Source organism: Orcinus orca, chromosome 1, assembly GCF_937001465.1.
Source record: "Orcinus orca chromosome 1, mOrcOrc1.1, whole genome shotgun sequence".
Taxonomy (NCBI): domain Eukaryota; kingdom Metazoa; phylum Chordata; class Mammalia; order Artiodactyla; family Delphinidae; genus Orcinus; species Orcinus orca.
The window spans coordinates 178,523,030-178,546,202 of NC_064559.1; the positions used below are offsets into that span (position 1 = coordinate 178,523,030).

The window sequence follows — 23,173 nt, forward strand, 5'->3', positions numbered from 1 at the left end:
GAATATCTTTTTTCATCCTTTCACTTTCAATCTGTTTGTGTCTTTGGATCAGAAAGTGAGTCTTCTATAGTCAGCATATGGTTGGATCATGTGTTCTTATCCAGTTCTGCCAATTCTGTCTTTTGATTGGAGGGTTTAATCCATTTATATTTAAAAGAATTACTGGTAAGGAGTGAATTCTGTGTTTTGCTATTTCTTTGCTGTGGCTTGTAGGTTTTTTGTCCCTTATTTCCTGCATTACTGTCTTCGTTTGTGTTTAGTTGATTTTTTGTAGTGAAATGTTGAAATTCCTTTCTCATTTCTTCTTGTGTATGTTCTGTAGCTCTTTGTGGTTACCTTGGGGATTGCATTTAACATCCTAAACTTGCTACACTCTAATTTGAATTTATACCAATGTAACTTCTATAACATGCAAAAACTCTGCTCCTTTTCGGCTCCACCTCCACCTCTTTTGGTTGTTGATGTCTCAAAATTACATTTTTCTACATTGTGTGGCCCAAAACATATACTAATAATTATTTCAAATGCATTAAATCTCTTAAATCATGTAGACAACAATATGTGAAGTTACAAGCCAAAGTTACAATAATATGAGCTTTTATACTAATAGTTTTTAGAAAACATTTTAGCCTCTTAAATCATGTATAGAACAAAAAGTGGAGTTAAAAATCATTGTTATGCTAATGCTGTCTCTATAATTGCCCACGTATTTACCTTCATTGAGATCTTTACTTTTTTCATACGGCTTTGTGTTACTGTGTAGTGTCCTTTCATTTCTTCCTGCAGGACTCTCTTGAGCATTATCTTCCGGGGCAGGTCTAACAGTAACAAACTCTATTAGCTTTTATTTATCTGGGAATGTCTTAATTTCTCTCTCACTCTTGAAAGGACACTTTTACCAGGTATAGGATTCTTTGTTGACACTTTTCTTTTAGCACTTTGGATAGATTGGCCCACTACCTCTGGCCTGTAAAATTTCTGATGAGAAATCTGCTTATAGTCTTATTGAGGATCCCTTATATGTGACAAGTCACTTCTCTCTTGCTGCTTTCGGGATTCTCTCTATATCTTTGGCTTTTGAAAATGTGATGATAATCTGTCTTGGTGTGGGTCCCTTTGACTTCATCTTACCTGGAGTTCGCTGAGTTTCTTGGATGTTTATATTCCTGTGTTTCATCAAATTTGGGAAGTTTTCAGCTCTTATTTGTTCAGATATTCTTTCGGCCCCCTCTTCTCTCTCTTCTAGGACTCCCACAATGCATAATTGGTCTGCTTGATAGTGTCTCATAGGTCCCTTTGGCTCTGTTTGCTTTTCTTCAGTCTTTTTTCTTTCTGTTAATCAGCCTTGATAATTTCCATTGTCCTATCCTATCTTCACATTTGCTGATTCTTTCTTCTGCCTTCTCTTCTTTGAGTCCCTTAGGTGAATTTTTAATTTCAGTTATCGTACTTTTCAGTTCCAGAATTTCTTTTTGGTTTCCTTTTATGTTTTCTGTCTCTTAGTTGATATTTCATTGTGTTTATGCATTGCTTTCTTAATTTTCTCCACCTCTTCCTTTAGTCTTTGAACATCTGTAAAGTTGTTTTAAAATCTTTGTATAGTAGATCTGCCATTAGGATTTTTTTTCAAGGACGGTTTCTGTGGATTTGTTTTTGCTTTGAATGGGTCATACTTTCCTGTTTATTTTTATGCCTTGTGATTTTTTTTTGTTGTTGTTGAAAACTATACACTTGAATCTATTAATGTGATACCTGTGGAAATCAGATTCTTCCTCTTCCCAAGGGTTTGCAGGATTTTGTTACTGTTTCTGGTTTTTTTTGATTGTTGATGTTGGCATGTATTTTTACTTATTTGTCTTCTTCCATTCCATCTTTTTAATCTATTCTTCTATGTGGACAGCTTATCTTTGGTCCTCTGATAGGTTCTAAGCCTATAACTTGTCCCTTTCAGGATACATCACTTACTTTTCTAGCTTGCTTGAAGTCCTAGACCAGGTGTACCATACTTTGTCCATTGTTTCTTCGTTCTCCTCTCTTCCTTTCTTTCCCTGTTCAACGAAAATTGTCCCTTCTAAGTGCTGCCACATTCTCTTTTCCAAATCACCTTAAACCATTTCAGTCAACCTTAAAAGTACTAAGTGAATTTGAGTAGTTTATATGTACATCAGTATGCATGTGTGTTTGGGGGTGAGCCCCTGTGTTGCTCAGATCGTTGCCTTCAGATCAGGGAATTCTAGGAAAGACAGGTAGAAGAAGATGTGGGTCAGTCTCAAGGCCATTTCAGAAGGCCATTGTACATGCTTGCCAGTAGCTCCCCTTTCTGCAATTTCAAAGCTGTAGGATGAAACAAGACTTTCTTCAAGTTTGTGGCCTAAATCTCTAAGAAAGGTCCAAAAGTACCTTTTGATTTTGGAACTGGGTACTCTTGGTCATGGAAAAAGCACTTTCCATCTGCTGCTGTCCTCTGTCAGAGTGGCCAGGCATCTCTTCTAGATTCTCTCTAGACTGAGATCCTGGGTTATTCCCCTAAAGCCCTTTGTTAGTAGACTTCTGTGGTCATCTCTGCTTGATCCTTGACCTTGATTATTTGGTTCTGGTTTTTATGATTCTCTTAATTTTTTCTGCCATCTTTCCCTTTTGTTGCCAGCACTTCCTTTCCCTCTAGGGTCCCCCCAGCTCCTCCTTGATTCTCAGTGCTACTCCATTCATAGCCTATCAGATGCAGAAGACCTGTAGTTTTCCCTCAGTGTTTATTTGTCTCCCAATTTCCTTCCCCTTTAGTCTTTCCCTTCTGAGTCAAAAGAACTTTAGCGAGCCCTGGCCTGCCAAGCCATGTTGACCTTTGTCAACACTTTGTGTGATCAGCTCTGGTGTTAAGTATCTATCACCTCATGCCTGCTGATGTCTTTTCACAAACATTCAGGGGTTTTATTTGTTTGTTTGTTTTTAACTAAAATTTTTTAAAAAATTTTTGGCTGCATTGGATCTTTGTTGCTGCACACTGGCTTTTTCTAGTTGCAGTGAGTGGGGGCTACTCTTTGTTGCAGTGCTTGGGCTTCTCATTGCGGTGGCTTCTCTTGTTGCAGAGCACAGGCTCTGGGCACGTGGGCTTCAGTAGTTTGGGCACGTGGGCTCAGTAGTTGTGGCTCACGGGCTGTAGAGCGCAGGCTCAGTAGTTGTGGCACACAGGCTTGGTTACTTCTCTGCATGTGGGATCTTCCCAGACCAGGGCTTGAACCCATGTCCCCTGCATTGGCAAGCAGATTCTTAATCACTGCGCCACCAGGGAAGTCCCATGTTCAGGTTTTTTACATGCCAGCCTGCTTCCTTTTGTTTTAAGTCCTAGCCACTTTCTGTCATTCTTTTATTCTCCTTCTTGCATCCCTGTGTTTCACATTTATTCAGATATCTCATTTCTCTTATCTCTACCACCCAATAATTCTTTACCACATTTTCTTAGAAATGTAGTGTAAGAGGGGACTTCAGAGAGCTGTTAAAGCTGTTATCCTTTTATTTAACAGGTAAGGAAACTGATCCAAAGAGAGAAAGTGACTTGCCTGAAATTACAAAGTTCATTTAGATATAGGTCTTGACTCCCAGAATACAGCCTTTCCATATCCTTCAAACTTTCCCTGTCCCATCTGTCTTCAAGACTCCCCTTTTGGTAAATACCTCTTTGGCCTCCTTAGAGATGCCAGAAACTAGTGTTGTAATGTGTTAGTGTGGAAGGGGGAAGGAGAAAAAGAGGTTGTAGTACACAGTGTATTCCCTCTTCTTCCTAAATCATTTTACCTGTATTTACAATTTGTCTTGCCCAAAATGTTTAAATCCTCCAGTAATGTTTAAGTCCTCTAGTTGTGCTGTTCTTAATTTGATGCTCTGCTTAAAGGTCATTAAATACAAGTAGAAGTGCATTAATTCAGCAAACATTTATTTACAACTTTCCTGTGCCTGACTACATAGTGGGGACTAGGAATAATGAGGTGACTCTAGAATAATCCCTAATTTCAAGGAGCTCACAGCCTGATAGGTGAGACAAGTCTATCAAATACAGTATTATGAGGACTACATTTCTACCACAGGGCAATGGGAATAAGAGAAAGGGGCTTACTTGTCCTAGGGAGAAAGAAAAGCTTCATACAAGATGACACATTTCAGCTGGACTTTGCAGGATAAGTGGGATTCTATATGACAGAGAAGTCTGATCATTTCTCTGCTCAAAACCCTTTATTAGTGTCCGTTTTTCTCAGTAAAAACCAAAGACCTTACTGTGGCCTGTATGGCCCTACAGAGTCTGGTCCCCCATTGCTCTCTGACCTTGTCTCTTTTTCCCTTCCCCTCCCCTCCCCCTACCTCAGGGCCTTTGTACTTGCTCTTTCCTCTATCTTGAGTGAGCTTCCCCAGATAGACACATGACTCAAGTTTTTCCGTAAAAAAGCACCTACTACAGTGATACCTTCCCTGACCATCCTACTTAAATGGCACCTACTCAGCTCTCCTTTTCCCCTCTCCCTGCTTTATTTTTCTCTGTAGCGTGTATAACATACTATATAATTTACTTTATTTTCCTCCCTCCCGTCTTCACCCCTCCCAATCCCCTGAGAACCAGCTCCAAAAAGACAGGGAGTTTGTTTCTTTATTTATGTATTTCTAGTGCATAGAGCTGTGCCTAGCACAAATACTTCTTGAATGAATGAATGGTCATTCAACAACAGTCTACTTTCAAGAAATATGTTGTGTGATTAGATTTTTATTGAAGTATAGTTGATTTGCAATACTATATTAGTTTTAGGTGTACAGCACAGTATAGATTTATAAATTCTCATAACTACATTCTAAATGTTATAGGATCTCAGACATCTTTGAAACTGCATTATAAGTTAATTTCTTGCTTAAAAAGTCCAAGTAGACTCTCATTGTTCAATCTGTAATGAGAACATGGGGAAAAAATGAGGAGTAATGAGAATCTCTATATGAAAATAAAATCTTATGAATGTGACAAGTTTCAAAAAGTTAAGGCCATTTGTTTAATGTGGGTGTCTGTTTATTCCCTTAATCTTGTTTATTTCCATAATTCTCTAATTCTCACCTGTCTCCTCCTTTAAGGTAAGAATTACTAAGCCAAAAAAAAGAGAAATGAAAAAAATATATATAAAAACAGATTAATTTAATCTCCAATAAAAATTAGGTTTTGTCTTATGACTTGAGTTGTTAAGGATAAGTAGAAAGAGAGCTAAGATTTTGCAGGATGGAGGCTGGGATGTTGTTCGTAAGTGAATGACCATATTACTCAGAGGAGGGCAGCCCCTCTAGCCGGATGCAACCTTTAAAAGGTACATCAGCCACGAACGTGAAGGCCGATCACATTTTTTCTCCTGCACAAATATACTAGAGCTGTAACTTAGTATAACTTTTATTAGTATAACTTTTCTCTTCTTTTCTTCCTAAATCTTCAGTATGGTAAATTGGTCAGAGAGATCAGTTCTGACTTTAAACTTTACTCTAAAAAGACATGTTATCTTGGGAGGCAGTGGCTGGAAGTCAGAACTCTTGGGTTCTGTTCCTGGTTCTTTCTCATTTTCTCTCGTCTCATTTCCTCACCTACATGAACAGAAGTAGGGCTGGATTAGATTATCTCTGAGGCTATCTCACACTTGGACAGTCTGACTTTCCAGTGGCAGGTGGAAACTTGTGAGCAGCCAAATATAGTGTGCCCTACCATGAATATAAAACGAAGATTTTTCTTCCCTTTCTAGTTTCCTCTGGGAAAATGATGGCTGTTTTCTAGTTTGATTACAGCATTCCTAGAATGCAAGTATAGTTTGTGTGAAACACTAGAATACCTTAGGGAAATAGCCTTTCCAGAATTCTGGATGTTTCATATAATATAAACCAGTGTTATGGTGGTTCTTCCCCAGGAGTTATTGTGGGAGGTTGCATGATGTTTCCTCCCCTCCCTTTCTATTTTGCATTAGGATGCAATATAATTGACATTCTGGAGCTATTATACTTGATGGCTGCTGTCAGTGAAAGCATATTAACTTAAGAACCTTCTGAAATGCTATTTAAATGAGATCTGTGTTTCCCATCTACACATCTTCTAAATAATATGTTTTTAATCACCTTTGATATAGCTCTTTTACTTTATGCAAATCTTTCCTGTCACTTTGTGCCTCCAGTCACTTTGTTAATCAGCTAGGGCACACTTAGGTCTGCTTTAAGGATGAGAAAATCAGGGCAATAGAGACAACCATTACTGGAAAGAGCCCATGAGTTAGGAGAACTGAATTCTAGCCCTAGGCCCTGTCAAACTGATGTGTCTTTGGGCAAATCTCCTCAGCCTTCTGAGCCTCTGTTGCCTCATCCATAAAATGGGGGTAATCCCTGTCTTGCCTTCACTGTGGGTCTAGGGGGAGACTCAGATGAAGTAATGGGATATGAAAATGCTTTTGAACTATAATGAGGTATGTAACAACAACAGACATAACTTACCTACGAGCTTCCAGAGAGTTAGAGGCAGTGCCAGAATTAGTACCAGTGTACTCACACCCAGCCTGGCACCGTGTTTGAAAATCCAGCACCACCTTTGGCAGAGTTGTAGCATCTAAAAGGAGTGATCTTTCCTTCCCTTTCCTTCCTCACTTTACCAGCTTAATTTAGTTTTAGGTAACAGTTCTATTAAGATTTTTATGTTTGATTTGCTTTACTTACGGTACTATGTTTTCCTTCTGTCTTCTTCACAATCTGATCAGGAAATTTGTACATAGACTCCAGGCAAAATCTCGCTCCTTCAGTGATGCCTCCCCCTGGTTATCCTCACATCCCGCAGGCACTCAGCACTCCAGGAACAACAATTGCAGGTGATTTGGGGTGTGGTGTGTTGGGGTTGGTACTTGGAGTTTAATATTGAAAAAGGCTTTAGCTGCCCCGACAGGGAAGGAGGCTGCCTCAGGAGCGGGTGAACTCCCTGTTTCAGAGGGGTGGGCTGCAGAATACCTGTAAGATGAGGATCATAAGAGCCACCTTGTAGAGGCTTCTGGGTGGGTAAGTGAGAGCATATGCGCTGAGTTCCTGGCACACATAGGAAGTGTTCAATAGGTGTGTGTTTCTTTCTTCCTTTGTCCTCTCCCAAGTCACTGCTGACATTGCCTCCTTCCTTCCAGGCCATCACGGAGCCATGAACCAGCAGCACATGATGCCTTCCCAAGCCTTCCAGATGCGGCGCTCTCTGCCTCCAGATGACATCCAGGATGACTTTGATTGGGATTCAATTGTGTAGAGCTTGTTTCTTAAGGCACCAGACAGACCCAAGCGTTACCTTTCTGTGCAGTGAAGGGAAAGGTTTGAGAGAATCCAGTTGAGAAAACAAAGTTTCTAATCATTTTACCAATGTTATTGAAATTTTTTTTGAAGACAATCAAAAAGATTTTAGCTGGATAACTTACTGCTTTTATCTGACCCAGACAAGTACTACATGTTTGTCTCCCTGCCAGCTGCCCTATGTAGCTCCTAATTGTTGTGTGATTTGAACGGCTTTTGCATATTTGTGTCAGTTTGATGTTGACCACAAGTGCCAGACTGATTTTTCAGACAGAGCCTATTTTGCTGCAAGCAGTTTATAGATGCATATATGTAAATACATGTACAAAAATTATTGAAAGGCTTCAATTTTTTCTAATTGGATTATTATGTCTTGAAAAGAAAAGTTACTGTGAGTTTTTATTCCTTGTTAGGCTATTTTCGGCAGGATGCTTTTAACTGATGTAGGCAACTGAAAGGAAATAGATTTTTTCAAAGCCCAGTTCCCCTTATTTAATCTTTTTCGGAAATGTGAGTATTGAGTTCTACTCAGTAAGCCAGAGAACCCAGAGTTTGATACTCTCCAAACAGTCCAAAGGGGCATGTTGTTCCTGAGCAGCATGAAGGACTGACCAATGTTTTTTTGATGCCTGGGGGATTCTAGAGTTCATGTTGCACCGTGTCAGCATCTGGTTTTCTAAGTCTGCATTGTATGCCAGTATTCAATGTGTTTGATTAGAAGCTGGGCACTGCTTGGCTTTTGAAACAAATCAATGTCTCCACATTCACTTATGTATTTATTATTCAAAAGTGTTATTTTAATATTTATTGCTATCTTCTGTGAATGCTCAGCTCCTCTTGGGTTCATTAAGGAGAAATGCAGTGTCTGAAAGCACAGAATTATTTTTCTTGATAAGAGTTTACAGACAAGACAATCAGAGAGAGATTGTGTCATTCTCTTTATCATTACTCCTGCCATGTGAGTATATTCTCTATCTTTGCATTCCTGCTAATTGAGACTTATTTGCTAAGTAGGATTTTCTGGAATTTGAATCAGAGTTCATTTGGGCAACGGGACAGCAGGGCAGTGTTTGTATAGCAAGTTTCCCCCTCATTCTCTTTCCATTTAGGAAGCACTGAAAGGAGGGTAGAGCCACACATGGATTTTATTTGCCTCCGTCTTCAGTGCAGTTACTGTTGAGTGGCCTGCTGTTTCTGTTGTCCTGTGTGTCTGTGTATGCATGACGTTTGGTTCCTTTCTTTGAAATGCAGCCTGCCTCTTAGGGGTTTTTATTAGTTGTTTGTTTTTTGTTTTGTTTTATTTCACAGTTACTTTGCATGGATTGATTGTCTTAGTTTTGTAATGAAACTAAGAGAAATGAGATTTCTTTTTTTAATGAATAGATTTTGAATTGGTTCTTTAGACCAGAAAAAAAAAGCAGAATTTTTCAGTTCTAATGGGGAAACGATGTTCCATCAAATCAAGGAGTACTAACTGCTCACTGGTTGCCTTTTAGCATCTCTAGTCTCTATCAGCCATGCTTATTAAGTCACTTTAATTACCCTTACTGATTCTGTGGTTGAGTAATCTCTACTTGAACTAAACAAACACCTTTGTTTCTCTGTGTGTGTATGTGAGAGTGTTTGCGAACATCTTTGGGTATTTTTTTTAGTGGAGTGTTGCCTTGAATGAATCACTGGGAAGCCAGCCATGGTAAAGGCTGGTGAGGTTGGGGAGGAGGGAAGGGCTTTATATTCCTGTTGTTTGGATCCTGCTTGGCATGAAAAAGGAAACTCAGTTCCAGCCCCTTGGATCAGTAAAAATCAGAGGATTCTGGAAAGGCAGCCAATCAAGATGAGATAGCAGCCTGCAGAGTAAAAGCTTGGAAAAAAGGGGGTGATTCTCAGTAGTCTGCTCAAGTCACGGTTCTCTAGATACCAAAATAGCTGTTTTGAAACTATAAATTGTATGGGTAGCAGTGTGCACTTTAAACAATTTGGGTGTTAGAATGCAGTAGCTTATACTGAGTTATTCAAGTAGAAACCGCTGATGAAGATGTTACAAATTGTGTGAAGCTAATTTCCCATTTGGTAATCATTTACTGATTTGCAGTGATCAATATTTTTGTGAGAATTTAAACTTACCATGAATGGCCCTGGAGGCAGAGCCTCCATCCAGACCCATCCCACACTAGTGATTCATGTGGCCAGGGAGCCCGGGACAGGCTTTCTCACGGGCTCCAGCCAGACAAGGCTCCCTAGTGAGGTGCAGAGCATCCCTCTAGTGGCCATCTCAGTTGGTAGTTGTAAATGCAGAGCAGTTCTGTCTTGGACTTAAATTGACTGAAGACTTTTGGGGAAACGAATCCTAAATGCATGTAATCAAATGGGGGTACTCTGTCCAGGAGAATAATCCGACTGGCATTTGTGGCAGTGTTTGAAATGTAAATGTATTCATGTATGTTCTTGTAAATACATGTCTCTCAGATGTCCTTTGAAGTGGGAGGGAATCAATCTGGGGATTATTTCAAATGGAATAGAGTATTTTGATATTGTTCATTCAGAGGGTGATGTGTACATATCTATATTGTATATATGTGATGAAAATGCATTGGCTTTTTGTGCAGACACAATCTGCTCTCTGTACTGCTGTTGGACAGTCAGTGTTTTAATGTTTCTACAGTTTTGCTATTGCACGATTTCATATTTTGCCTCTATGATGAACGGCACCCATTCTTTGTAACTGTTTAGTGCTGTAAAGAAATATCCCAAGTGTCATTAGGATTGTTGCTGCCAGAAGTGATATGCATGAATGGCACTTAAAATAAATATATTATGTTAACTCTATTTACAACACCAATTGGTCTGTGTCATTTGCTGCAGTTGAGGGAACAAGATTGGAGCTAGTCCAGAAGCAGAAAGCCTGGAGTTAGTCATTCCTTGGGGTCTCAGAGGTTGTGTCCCATGTACTGCTGCCTGAGAACAGTCATTGCTGCTGTTTATTGAACATCTCACTTGCTCTGTGAACTTGAGGAAGTTATTTCATTTGTCTGAGCTTTCATTTTCCTCATTTACAGTGCCTATAAAATGAGAATAATACCTACCTCCTAGAGTTGTAGAGGGATTAAATTAATTAAGGCATTTAGAACAGCATCTGGAACATGAAAAGTACTCAGTATGTGCCACATGCTGTGCTAAGTAGATATTGTTATCCTCAGCTTACATGTGGGAACAACTCAAGTAGAGGTATAATGGCTTCCCCACATCCTTTGTTGGTAAGTGGTAGAGCAAAGGTTTGAATCCAGAGCATTTGACTCCAACGTCATGTTTTTTACACCGTCCTCTATTACTTCCAGTGGAACACCCCGGTCCCTCTACCCCTACCCTGGACCCTAGTCTTGCCCCCAGCACTGCCTTCCCAGAGTGCTCTTTCCAAAAGGTGAAAGTGGAGCTTCTTAACATTTGCTGAGCCCACACTGTGTCAGCCCTTCCCATGAGAAATTTAGAGATGAAAAAGCCACGGTTCCTGGCTGTAGGGGGTACAGACTTACCCAGGACAGGGAGCAAATGCCAGCCCAGGGAACTTGCCCAGGGAAGCTACTCTGAAGATGCCCCCTGGCAAGGCAAGATTCTGTTGGTGAGCAGTTAGGTCATGCTGAGGCTAGGGCATTGGCTTAGGAAAGCCTTGGGGTGGGCATGGGCTTTTTAAGTTGAGTTTTCAAAGGACTCAACGGGAGAAGGTGTTTCCATTTATACCACTGCTCTGAGCCAGGCATGGAAGCTAGATTAGCATGGGCGCAGGGTGAGGTTGAAGCCAAAGAAGTGACGGTTTGCTAGTTAAGAGCCAAGCACCAGCAATCCCTGGAGTTGGGATGAGTGCTGGTGTCCCGACCTGATTGTGGAAACAGGCTCAGAGAGGCTACCAATGGGCAGACCAACGACACTGGTGGAAGTGGACTTGAAGCTGCGGTCTGTCTCACTCAGGAAGGGGAGAGATTCCCACCAATCCCATAATCCTGCTCAGGACCCCTCACTACTTCTAACTTAACCCATACAACACTGTCAGGAAAACCTATTTTTAACCATTTTACCGATGGGAAACTGAGGCTCAGAAAGATTAACTTGCCTTAATTAAGTTCTCATAGGTAGTGGAGGATCTGGGGTCATTCAGTCTGGGCCTGACTCCAAAGCCCATTTCCTTTTGCTCCACCCAGGGATAGTGCCTACCCATCCTGTGTGTGTGTGTGTGAGTGTGACTTGGAGGAGCTCTGCTTTTCCATCAGTGCCTCTGAAAGACTGTAGTAGGGGGCACGGTTAGATCTGGTCACTTTGTGCTGATTCAGGCACAGCTAAAGTGCACCTTTGTGCTGATCAAATGAGAAAAAGATCATAAAGATGCATGTTTCATTCTTGTGGCTTTACCATGTTGCAGTGTGTTAAGGGCTGCTGTTTATAGATGTGCCCTTACCAGTCAGACAGAGCAGTCCTGGAAGAACCACGTAAGCATCAGTTAGCATTCATAGAAGGGTTGACCGCATCAAAAGGCCCTAGGATCACAGAACTATCTTGAAAGCTTCAAGCTGGGAGGGGCCTTTGAAATCATCTAATATAAAACACCCACATTTTGCAGTTGAGAACATTGAGACCCAGAGGGGAAAGTGACTTGCTCGAAGTCATACATTAGTTAGGGGAAATTTGGGGGAAGGGGAGGAGTGGAGAAAGTCATCTTCCCGGCAGGAATTTAAAATTCCTCACACATTGTCTTGATCTACACAAGAAGGTGATGCTGTAGTATAGTTACTGTAGTTATTGCTCCGCCTTACAGAAAAGCAAACTGCTTTAGAGAGGTAAGGCGCAAGGCAGCAGCATCCTGAATGCATTCAATCAAAGCATGGGAATTTAATTAGACACACTTGGCCAAAAAGAGAAAGAAGGGAAATCTTAATGTGAGAGTACCTACCTGTGATGAACGTGTGCCCCTCAGTGAGTGCAAGTTGGAAGATTCAAACCTGAGACCATAAATTATGTCTGCTTCCAGGTGCCTCTCTGCCTGAGCATCTCACCACTGAGTGTCGTTCCAGTGGGTAAAGATACACATTCTGTACAACATTGCACTTGGATGCAAGCCAGCTACTACAAAGACAGACTGTAACCAAGAATTAGGAAAAACGACCATGTTGGGCTTATTGAGATGGTGTGTTTTTCCCCAGTGTGGTGCCTTCCTAAAGGGTTTTCCAGAGGATTTTGGACTTACCTCCCTGTGTGTCTCCCTCACATGATAAGCAACTAGTCAACATGTGCAAAGCACACATTTGGTAAGTGCACCAGAGCCGGAGTCTAACCCCAGGTCAAGGCTGCTTCGACCCAGCCCTGAAGCTGTGCCTTCAGCAACGCTGACCCTGGAAGTCCAGAGTAGGACGGCCACCATGTATTCCTTGTTACTTCACGTTACTTATTCTAAGTACTTGTGGGTTATCAGATTTCGCCTTCAAAACAACTGTGTGGTGGATACTATTGTTATCAACCTATTGCAAAGGAAAAATCTGAGCCACAAAGAGATTAAGTCACCTGCCCAGGGTCATCCGCTCGTAAGTGGTAGAGGTAACAATAGCTGGAGCAGGAGAGCCAGGATTTCAAACCCAGGCCATCCAGCCCCAGTGTCTACACTGCAGTGCGCTGTGCTGTCACTCCTTACAGGGCAAAGAACGGGGAGCCTTAGAACAAAGCCATGAGGCCGCAGTGAGCACCGGAGGCCGCCAGAGGGTGCAGGGCTGCCAGCTGTGTGCCTTTCCTTGTTTGGAAGGTTTCCTTTACCACAGGGGCTGTGTTCTCTTCCTCTGCAGCCCCCAGAGCTGGGAGCTCCTACAGACAGGTAGGGACCCCAGTGGCCAGCCCTCAGACTCTGCTCCCGCATCAGAGCTTGCTGGAGGGAGCCGAGGAGCTCTCTAGTCCTCGGCGATAAACATACTGGGGGGGGCCCACTGCAGAGTGGCCTCTGAGTCTGCTGCCTGGGCCCAGCCCTCCTGATGCCCACTGTCACCTACTCTGAGGTTAGGGTGGGGAAGGTCACCCCACCATCAACCCCAGATCTGAGTTTCCTGAGGCTCTGCATTCCTGGGACCAGTTGACGTCTTGTTTAGGCAAGTGGCCGGGCCTGCCACACACCTTGCCACGGGGCATCTACCCTTGTCCTCCCAGCCCTGCCTCTGAGCCCACACACACTCACACAGCGAGTCCCGGGGCCGTCACAAACATGATGATTATTGCCACTATTTGCCAGGCCCTGTGCCCAGTACTTGACAGCAATTATCTGAGTTAGCACTCCCAGTTACCTTGGAGGTTGGTGTCATTATCCTCCTTTTACTGCTGGGCATTGCCACTCAGAGAGGTGAAGTCATTTGCCCCAGGTCACCATCAGTGAGAGGTTGGCAAGGGGACGGGAACCCAGAGCTGCCTTATTCCGGTCTGCTCTTCCCACTGAGGGCCTTGGCCTCTTCCACAGCACTCCCCAGTTGCCCTTGATCTCCCTCAGGGCCATTCACCACACCCATCCCAACCCACCCTACCCTAGCACGGGGCCTGAGCTGATGTCACTGGGTGAAGGCCACCCCTCTCATGATGCAGCCCCCAGAACGTCAGAGAGGCAACTTCCTGTCCCAGACAATGGCAATAAAGACGTCCGAGTGCACTTCCCACCCTTCCCATGCCTGAGTGACGTCCACAGGCAGAGGCCTTCCTGGGAACGGTCCTCTGGTTCCGTGTGAGAATGTGTGAGTGCATGAACTCTGTGACTGGGTGTGGGGGGGTGCGGTGTAGGTCCTATAAGTCAGGGTAACTGCGAGTGCTTGTGTGACTCCGATTGTGCTCACGAGGCCCTCCGTGTGTGTGAGCCAGACCTTGTATGTTTGTGCTTGTGTGTCTTGTGATGGTGTGCTCGTGTGTCTGTGCCTGGATATGTGATTGTGTCGCCTGCATGATTGCGTCTGTGTGCCTCAGTGTGTCTGTGTGTGATCGTAAGCCGCAGACAGGAGAGAAAGCATTCTGCCCAGGGCAGGGAGGGCGGGATGGCTCCCCACGCAGGTTCTGGCTTCCTCCTCCCTTCCTAACCTTGTTAGCCACTCGAGTCTTCCCCAGTAGCCCACGTCCCCAGAGACATTTGCCTGGGATAGAGCCGGGTTCCCAGGCACACTCAGGGTTAGGCCCTGCAAGTCCAATACAGATGAATTCTTCCCCTTTTCTCATCACATCCTTGGCCTGGCCGCTGTCACTGCTTCTCCCCACTGTGGCCCTTTGGACTGGATCCCAGATCTATCTATACCTGCTCCTGCCCCCAGGCAGCTCCTACCCTCCTCCTTGCACCCCGCAAAGCTTCCTGGCCAGACCAGAAGCTGGTCCATTGTGAGTTGCTGGCCTGTGGCTGACCGTGTTTTCTGCAGGCGTCAAAGCCCAGAAAAATACATGAGGCAATGGAAAGAACACGAACTCTGGAGTCAAAAGAACCTAAAGTTCCATCTGGGCAAGACGTTGCTCTCTCTGAGCCTCAGCCTCCTCATCTGTATAATGGGATTAAAGTGTTGATGGGCTCATCCATGAGAAGTCAGATGGAAGCAGCCAGCATGGGCCCTGGCACGCTGTTGGTCCCAAGGACCCATCTGCCTTCCCTGTCTGCCCTCCTCCCTTGCTTCTCTTGCACACGCCAAGACCCATGGATACCCCAGCACACCATCCTTCCAATCACCCCTGGCCCTCCCAGGGTACTGCTGGGGGTGGAACACACCCCTTCCCTCCTGGACCAGTGCAGCAGCCATACCTAGACAGTCCGCTCCCAACACCAAGGGCCATGATGATCTTTCTAAATCACAGCTCTTCTCATGGTCTTCCCCTAGCTTCCCACTGTCACCGGGTGAAGGGCAAAATGCCTTAGCCTGGTGTTTAAAGCCTCCTCTGGCTGCCCACCCACAGCCCCTCTTGAGACACTCTCTGCTTCAGCCCATCCTCCCTCCCTTCCCCTGTGTGCTTCCTGTTGCCAGGCCTTTGCCATATAGCCCCCTTCTCTGTGGGTCCAAATCCTCCCATTGATCAAATCCTCCCAGTTCAAATGCCACCTGGTCTGGCAAGCATCCCCAGACCCGGCCACGGGGGCACCTTTTCTCCCTGCGGAGCCCCAGGGAGTTTGTGCCCGTGTCCTATCCTCCCTCTAGCCTGTGGGCTCTGAGGCACATGGCAGGAGCTCCAGGTGGGTCTCCCTCCTTCCCTGACAGCCTTCGGGTGTGATGGGTTGTTTCCATGGCCAACGCCCAGAGCAGGCCAGGGTGTGGCAGGAGGAAGCCCTGCTGTGTGGGGAGCAGATGGTGACTGGAGCTCCCCCAGTGCCTTGTCCCGACCAGACCATGGGGATGTGAGATGACACTGCCGAGCAAACAACCAGACACACCCTCTGTCTACTCCCCAGCTGCCCCCGCAGAGCATCACGGGAAAGATCCTGCCCACCCCAGCGCCTGGGGGAGGGGAGGGAGCCTGCCACCCCTGCCTGGACTTGGGCTCAGGCCAACAGGCTTCAAATTCCCACTCAGCCATCCACTTTCTCTGTGGCCCTGGGCACTCTCCCAGGAGCCTGGTTTCCTCCTCTGTACAACGGGTATCGCTGCCCTGTAAAACAGGGTCTGACTCAGTGGTTGTGCCTTTCTTCTTCTCCTTCCCCAAAGATGGGGGTCTGGGGCTAGGAAGACAGGACAGGAGGTATGAACCGAATAGAAGTTTAGCTTTTCTTTGGCACTTGTGAGAACTGGCCTCTGTTCTGGAATTTACAGCTTTGTGACTGCAGCTGGTGCCAAGTCCACCTGGCAATGAGTCTGAAAAGTTGTGCCTTCCTCTAGGCTGAGCTAGCCCCACACCTGTGTCTGTGCTTCCCTCTCTGTTGGCTGGGTGCCCTCGTGCAGAGAGCCACCAGTGAAACTGCTCCCGGAGCTTCTGTCGGCACCCTCGGGAAAGTCATGGTTTCTTACCCTCTCTGGGCCTCTGAGCTTCAGTGTGCCCACCTATAAAATGGGGTTCTATAGTGATTTCTTATGTATTCCCAGAGCTATTGGGAGGTTCACATACATCGTGATGCCTTCCTCATGCAGTTCTGGGCTCTCCGAAGAACCTCCAGGACACGTATGCAAGCAGGATGCGGAGGCTGTAAAGTGTGGGCCACAGCCTCTTCATGGTCACACAGATCAACATGGGAGCCTTCAGACTCCCACCCAGGCTCTGTTCCAGGCCTTTCTTCCTAGGGTCAGCTGAGGCCTCCAGCCTGCAGGGAAGCAGAGCCAGGCCTGGGAGGGCTGGGCCTCAGTGGACCCAACTTTAACAGGCACCCTGGAACCATGACAAGGTCACCCAAACACAAGAGTTCAACAGTCTCTAGGCCAAAAGGAATGGCATCAGCATCCTCACGGAGACCAGAGGGCGGCCCGACAGCAGGGGAAACCCACGCAGCTGCCAGCAGTGGGTGAGGGGTGGCCGGGCTGCAGGGCTGGGTCTGGTTTTCACACCTGTAAAGCACGTAGCCTAGAGCGAGTGTTTGATCAACATTCGCTGCTATTCTTAATGTTATGATTATTACTAATACCACAGCCTTCCTGGCCTCCTGAGAGATCGGGGCTACCCACTAAGTGCCAGGCCTTGTATGGGTACTGGGGCCACGATGGAGCAAGACACAGGCTCTGCTCTCAGAAGCTCGTAGGAAAGTGGACAGGACAGATAGTTTGGTAGGTTTTATAAGGGGAGAGTATAGGAGGCTGGTGGAGCCCAGAGGTGGTGGGGATGGTCTTAACACCGGCCTGCTGGGGCTGGAAGTCAGTGAGGAAAGTTTTCTCGGCAACCCAAAATTCAGTGTAGTTGTTATTGTCTCCATTTTTCTGATGCAAAAACTGAGGTTCAGAAAGGGCACACCGCTGTTCACTGATGGAGCTAGGACTCTACCCCAGGGCTGCCTGGTTCCAAAGCTGGAGCTTTTTCACCTACAGCACCCCAGGTATGGGCCCCTTCTTCCTGGCCCACTCCTAGGGAGTCTTTCGGGATCCTGGGTAAAGGCTGAGCAGGGGCCTGACCATGATGGGCCTTGAATGCCAGGCCAGGGAGTCTGGGCTTCCTTCTGAAGGTCTGGGGCAGCCACTGATGGGTTTTCAGGTAGGGAGGCAGGTAGAGGTGGCATGGCCTGGGAGGCTATGGAGGTGTGAGAGTTTGCCAGAAGGGGTGGCCTTTGGATGTGAGGTGCCCAAACAACCCAGACCCACTCACCACCCGTAAGAAATGATGAGGGGTGTTGGGGTGCTGGGGAACCGAGGCCACAGGACTCAGGTGGGGGCCTGGGGTGATCCAGAACCCCAGGCTTCCAAGAGGACCCCAAGATCCAGCAGCTTCGATGCAGGAGAGGAGGGAGGGGGTCTGAACTCACGCCTGGGCCCAGGCTGGGCCAGGGAATTGGCAGGGGTGGGAGGGGCGTTGGTTCACATTTCCCAGGGGAGATGTCAGAGGTAGGGTTGGATAGGTCAGGGCCCGAAGTGCTGAGGCCTGTGAGCCGTTTCCTCTTTCTCACAGTGTGGAGCTTACATCACTCCCACACACCCGCTCCACCCCAGCCTTGCAGCAGGTAAGCCCCGGCTAAGGGGTTATGGGAGAAAGAGGCTTCAGGAACCAGAGGCCCCTCCCTTTACCCCCAATCCCACTGTAACTTAAGAGGGGAAAGACTGAAAAGCCAAAGGGAGCCAGAAACAGGGCTCCTGCAGCCCACAGCGGCCACACCGAACCCCATCCTTCATGCTAAACCAAACCCCAGTCCAGCCTGAGCCCCACACTTAACCCCAGACCCAGCCCCAGTCATAAATCTGACCCCACCCACACCTCCAACTTAAACTGCAGACTCAGCTCCCGCCTTAACCCTACCACAGAACCCTAAGCTAACCCCAAACCAACCTCCATGTCAGCTACAATCCCCACATCGACCCAATCCTAGCTACACCCCTGATTCCAAACCTAACCCTGACCCTTACCCCACACCCAAGCTCAGCTCCATCCTGACCCTGACTCAAACCCCAATCTGAGTCCTAACTTGAACTCCTATCACTATCTGCTACTTCATCTTGCCCTAATGTAACTCCAGTCCCAGTTGGTAACCTAAGACTGATCTTAACCCAGCTTTCACCCTAACCCAGCTCAAGTCCACCCAACCCCAATTCCAGCCCCAGCGCCAGCCTCAGCTGCACTCCTGATCTCTACCTGTGCTCGCCACCATCCCAATCACAATACATCCTACCCTTATGTGTATCTCTAGCCTCACCTTCAACCCAAACTCCATCCGTAACCCTAAGGTACCCTATCCCATCCCTAACCCTCTGCTGGGGCTCATTCCCACCCAGCTCTCAGCTAGCAGCGGCCACCATGTGGCTGGACTGGACATGTAGACTTCAGCGTACACACACACACACCTTGCATATACTAACACACTTCAACTTACACACACTCCTTAGTGTACACACACACACTAGAAAAGGGAGGGAATCTTAGTCTGGTTCTGAGGACTAGCCTGAGGGGGCAGGTTGGCCAAGTGTTTCCTGCCCCTCCCTTGGGCTGAACCCCTTTGAAGTACCCTCCAATTTCCCCTGCAGTGTTGACTTTTCCCACCCAGGGATTCCCACCCCCACTCCTTTCTTTGGAGCCATCCTGGCTTGCAGCCAGATTGGTTTGTAGATTAGAACAAAGCAACTCCCAGGGCTCCCCTTCCTCCGTGCCCTGGAGGCTCTGCTCACAAAAGAATACAATGAACACACACTATGGGGTACAGTCCTCATGAGGATCAGAGTCTAGAGGGGCAGAGACACACACCCAAGTAATCCAACTCAACAAGATCCCCAGTAGGGGAATGTATCTGGTTCTGTGAGAACAAAGAGAGGTTATTTAGCTGAGGATGCAGTGGGGGTTATTTGATCTGGGCCTTAAAGTTTAAGTAGGAGTTCACCTAGTGACAAGGAAGGAAAAGCCTTCCAGGCAGATGGAGTAGCATATTCAAAGGCAGGGATGCTGGGAGAGTTGAGCCTGGCAGGAAAGGCCAGGGTGGGGGAGATTAGGCTGAGTTAGTTGGGGGAAGCAGAGCAAAAAGAGGAGGGACACGGTGCGGGCAGGGGGTGGGGGGGATGGTTAGAGGGGCAGGGGGCAAGGGAATCAGGAGGGGGGAGAGCACATCCAAGGATGATCTGAGGCTGCAGGACAGGCAGGACAGCAGGCCCAGCACCAGATGAGAACAGCTTGTGGCTCAGATCGGCAGGTGGTCTCCAGAGGGGCCAACGGGGACCAGAAGCTGTTGTGGCTGTTGAACAAAGTAATGGTAACTGAAGGATCTCTTACTGAGTGCTTTCTGTAAGCCAGGCATCGAGGCAAGCATTGTTATAACCTCATTTAATTCTCAAAATAACCCCACGAGGTACGTATTATTATATTGGTCCCCAGAGAGGATACAAGGGGCCCTGATGTTCAGAGAGGGAAACAATTTGTCCAGATTCACACACATAGGAATGGGGCAGTAGATGGGACTCGAACCAGGCCTGTGGATGGCAGAGCTGAGTCCTTCCTCAAAGTCACAGTGGCCAAACCTAACGCCTGCCTTGGTAATCTAATTTCTTAACACTTGAAGCCCCCTGGCAACCTCCTCCTCCCCCGCAGGCTGAATTACTCACATTTCCTCGATTATTCCAGGCCTATTTCACCTCCCTGCTGTCTCACGGGTAGTATCCTCTGCAAGAAACGGCCTTCTACCCTCAGCCCCTTCTCTAAGAAAATCTCCACCCATTCTCTAAACCTCCTTTGGGAAAGCTTCTTGAACTGCCCCGCCCCTTGGCTGGTCGAATGGCCCCTCCATTCCTCATGCCCACCCACTCCCCTAATCACCCTGCATCGCCACTGGTCCTCCCTCTTTAAGGGCTGGGCTGGGTCTGCAGCCCCACCCTGGCGCATGGCGTGGCCCACAGCCATCAGTGAGTGTGAGTGGTTGGTCCTGAATGCAGGACCCAGCCCAGCCATGGGTTAAAGTGGGAGTCCAGGAAGGGGCTGGGGCTCTGACGGCCTCCCCCGACTGATTTCTTACCGGCCAGGGCCGTCTTGAGCCTTATCTGATTAGGGTTAAGTTGACAAGCAAGCAGATGAGACACTGGCGAAGACTCCTGGGTTACTCAGTAACCCTGCTCTCTTGAAAAGTCCCACTGTTTTCCCCTTGTGTGCAGAACCAAGCCCTCTTCTCTCTTGGGCGCTGCTGCCATGAACACCTTCCTGCTCTCTGCACTGTGCCTCCTTGGGGCCTGGGCCGCCCTAGCAGGGGGAGTCACCATGAAGGTAAATTCTCCGTCCCTACTGTGGCCCAGCTGGCTCTCTATGTCCAGGGCCCAGGGCCTGTCCCCTGATAGAGCACCCCTCTGGGGACGGAGTGGGGGGTATGTCTAAGGCTTGACTCTTCCCCAGGGACCCCCTTCTCAGTCCTGCGTCTTACGCCTTCCTCTTCAAACTTGGAGAAAGAACATCAGGTAGAGAAAAGAGAAACAGTTTGGGAAAGGCAGGTGATTAGCCAATTTACAGAGTGCCTGCCATGACCAGCTTCCTCCAGTATGTCACCGTGACGCCAGGGTCACCGTGGCAAGAGGGAGTATTAGTCTCAGTTTTCAGAGGCGTCAAATAGAGCCTCAGAGAGATGCTGTAACTGGGCGTGGCCACATGGTTGGGAAGGGAAGGAGCTTGATTCAGTTCCAGACCTTCCTCCTCAGCCAAAGCCCTGGCCTGGGTCTCAGGAAGCACCTGGACAGCCTGGAGGTCCTGACGGAAGGGTGTGCCCATCGGTATGGATGCCGGCCGTAGGCCAGCCTGGTACTCATCGGGGGCCCCATTCTATCACAGCCAGGCCCTGGGAGGCCTTTTACTGCTTCTCAAACATCAGCCAGGCAGCAGGCTGGAGCCGGGGGCCAGGGGATCAGCCCACACTGCTCTCAGGCAGGGGTGAAGACAACTGGGGCACAGCCACGTGGATTCAGGATGCCTGAGCCTTGGTCCCAGCTCTGTGCCTCTCCCTAAAAATCAGCACAGTGGCTCCCACTAATAGGCACCTATTGTGTCCCTGCCGCTTCGCATCTGTCTTCTCCATTCCTCATATAACAGGCAGACCCTAGGATCCCAGAGTGTAATGACCCGTCCATGGTCGCAGAGCAAAACCAGGATTCAAGCCCAGTGTCTGGCTCTGAGCTCTGACCACCTTATATTGCCCCGCAGTGGAGCACCTGGCTCCCGTGTGCCGCAAACACTGTTTGAGTGTGAGCACCGGGGCTGGAGAGGGGGCGGTCCTCGGGGAAGCGGCCAGGGAGCAGGCTGTATGTAGCCTGGCCTCACACCCTGGACATGTCTCTCTCAGGATGGAGAGTTCTCCTTTTCTCTGGAGTCAGTGAAGAAGCTCAAGGACCTCCAGCAGCTCCAGGAGCCTAGGAGGTCTAGAAATACTGGTGGATCCCTCGTTCCCATCCTCTGTAGCTCCCTGAGGTTTCCCGAAGAACTCAAGCCTCTCTGCAAGGAGCCCAATGCCCAGGAGATCCTGGAGAGGCTCGGGGAGTAACCCCCTCTCTGAAGGGCGGGGCCCAGGAATTCCCTGATTGGTGGCACTTGAAGGAGAGGTGTGTTCTGATTGGTGGGATTCCGAGGATGAGCTCTGCTCTGATTAAGCCCTCTGCTGTGTGTCCTGGTTTGTCTGGTCTCGGCTGTAACGCCTTTCTGGGTAGGCTCTCCGCCCTGATTGGCCGGCTTGCCGTACTTGTGTCCTGGTTTGGGGTGGGAAGTGCCGCTGGTCAGAGAGGACAGGCCTGGGTTTCTCCTGGGTAGCGGATGTTCAAACTCTGGCTCAAGGGACGGCGGGAGCTTTGGGCAGAGGAAGCTGCTCTCACGGGGCCCCGTTTCTCCTGTCCAGAGGCCATCGCCGAGGATCCGAGCACGTGTGAGGTCTGTGCCTACGCTGCCTGTGCTGGATGCTAGGACGGCGGGTGCTCGCTACCTTCTGTCCCTCCCTCGCAGGCCGCTCCCCCTCCTCGCAGCTCCACCTACCCAGAATGGAGGAGTGACGAGAGGGCAGCCTGGGGAGGCCCAGCCCCTGCCCGCATCCGAGCTGCCGGTACTTTCCAAGATCCACCCCCACCGGCGGATAATAAACCAGATTCCAGAGTCCTCCTGGTGTTGCTTTCATTCCTTCTTTCATCCCACTTTATGAATGCCTACCCTGCCCTCGCCAGCTCAGGGTTTAGTGTGCTAAGTGCAAGAACCCTGCTCTTCCTGCTAAGCCAGTATCGGTACTGCCCCCCACTCACAGACGCCGAGGAGACTTGAATCCAACGACCACCAATGGAGGAGGTGGAACTTCTGCTTTTCGTTCATGATCCGTAAGCCACATGTGAGCTCCTGTGCTGGTTTGGATGACCGACACAAGCACTGAGGGGCTATGAGATCAGCCCCTGGCCGGAGAGTGTTCAAGGGGCCTCAGAATCTGGCCCTGTCCTGACCACTTCAGCAATGCCTCCTGCCCTCCCCCCAGGGCCCACACCCCAAGCCATAGTTCTCACTATGTCCTCTGCTCCCCTCACCTCTGCTCACCCCTGATCTCTTGGGAGATCCCTCCTCCCAAGGTTGCAGGGGTGCCTGATGAGATGGGTGGTGGGGTAGAATTATTTAATGCTCCTACTCTGGAGCCAAACTCTCTGGGTGTCAGTCCAGGCACTGCTTGTTACCAGCTGTGTGACTTTGGGCAGGTTACTTAGCCTGTTCTCTCCCCTACTTCACAGGGGTGAGTGAAGATTAAATGAGGTAATACAGG

At 47.9% G+C, this 23,173-nt stretch overlaps 2 protein-coding genes and 1 long non-coding RNA gene across 8 annotated transcripts in view; 2 read left to right on the forward strand and 1 right to left on the reverse strand.

Moving 5' to 3' along the window:
* FOXJ3 (forkhead box J3) overlaps positions 1-10,146 on the forward strand; it is a 130,821-nt gene extending 120,675 nt beyond the window's left edge. For all 6 annotated transcript variants that reach the window (XM_012531833.3, XM_033421976.2, XM_033421975.2 and 3 more), the window contains 2 exons: positions 6,753-6,860; positions 7,164-10,146. In XM_012531833.3, the coding sequence (XP_012387287.2) occupies positions 6,753-6,860; positions 7,164-7,279 (224 nt within the window). In that variant the 3' untranslated portion in view covers positions 7,280-10,146. The remainder of the gene's footprint in view (positions 1-6,752; positions 6,861-7,163) is intronic.
* LOC125961419 (uncharacterized) overlaps positions 1-23,173 on the reverse strand; it is a 208,657-nt gene that overhangs the window by 163,635 nt on the left and 21,849 nt on the right. The window lies entirely within an intron of this gene.
* Positions 20,593-22,511, forward strand: GUCA2A (guanylate cyclase activator 2A). Its single transcript, XM_004266367.3, has 3 exons — positions 20,593-20,667; positions 21,731-21,918; positions 22,275-22,511. The coding sequence occupies exons 1-3, from the start codon at positions 20,593-20,595 to the stop codon at positions 22,339-22,341; spliced, it is 330 nt and encodes a 109-aa protein (XP_004266415.1). The 3' UTR covers positions 22,342-22,511.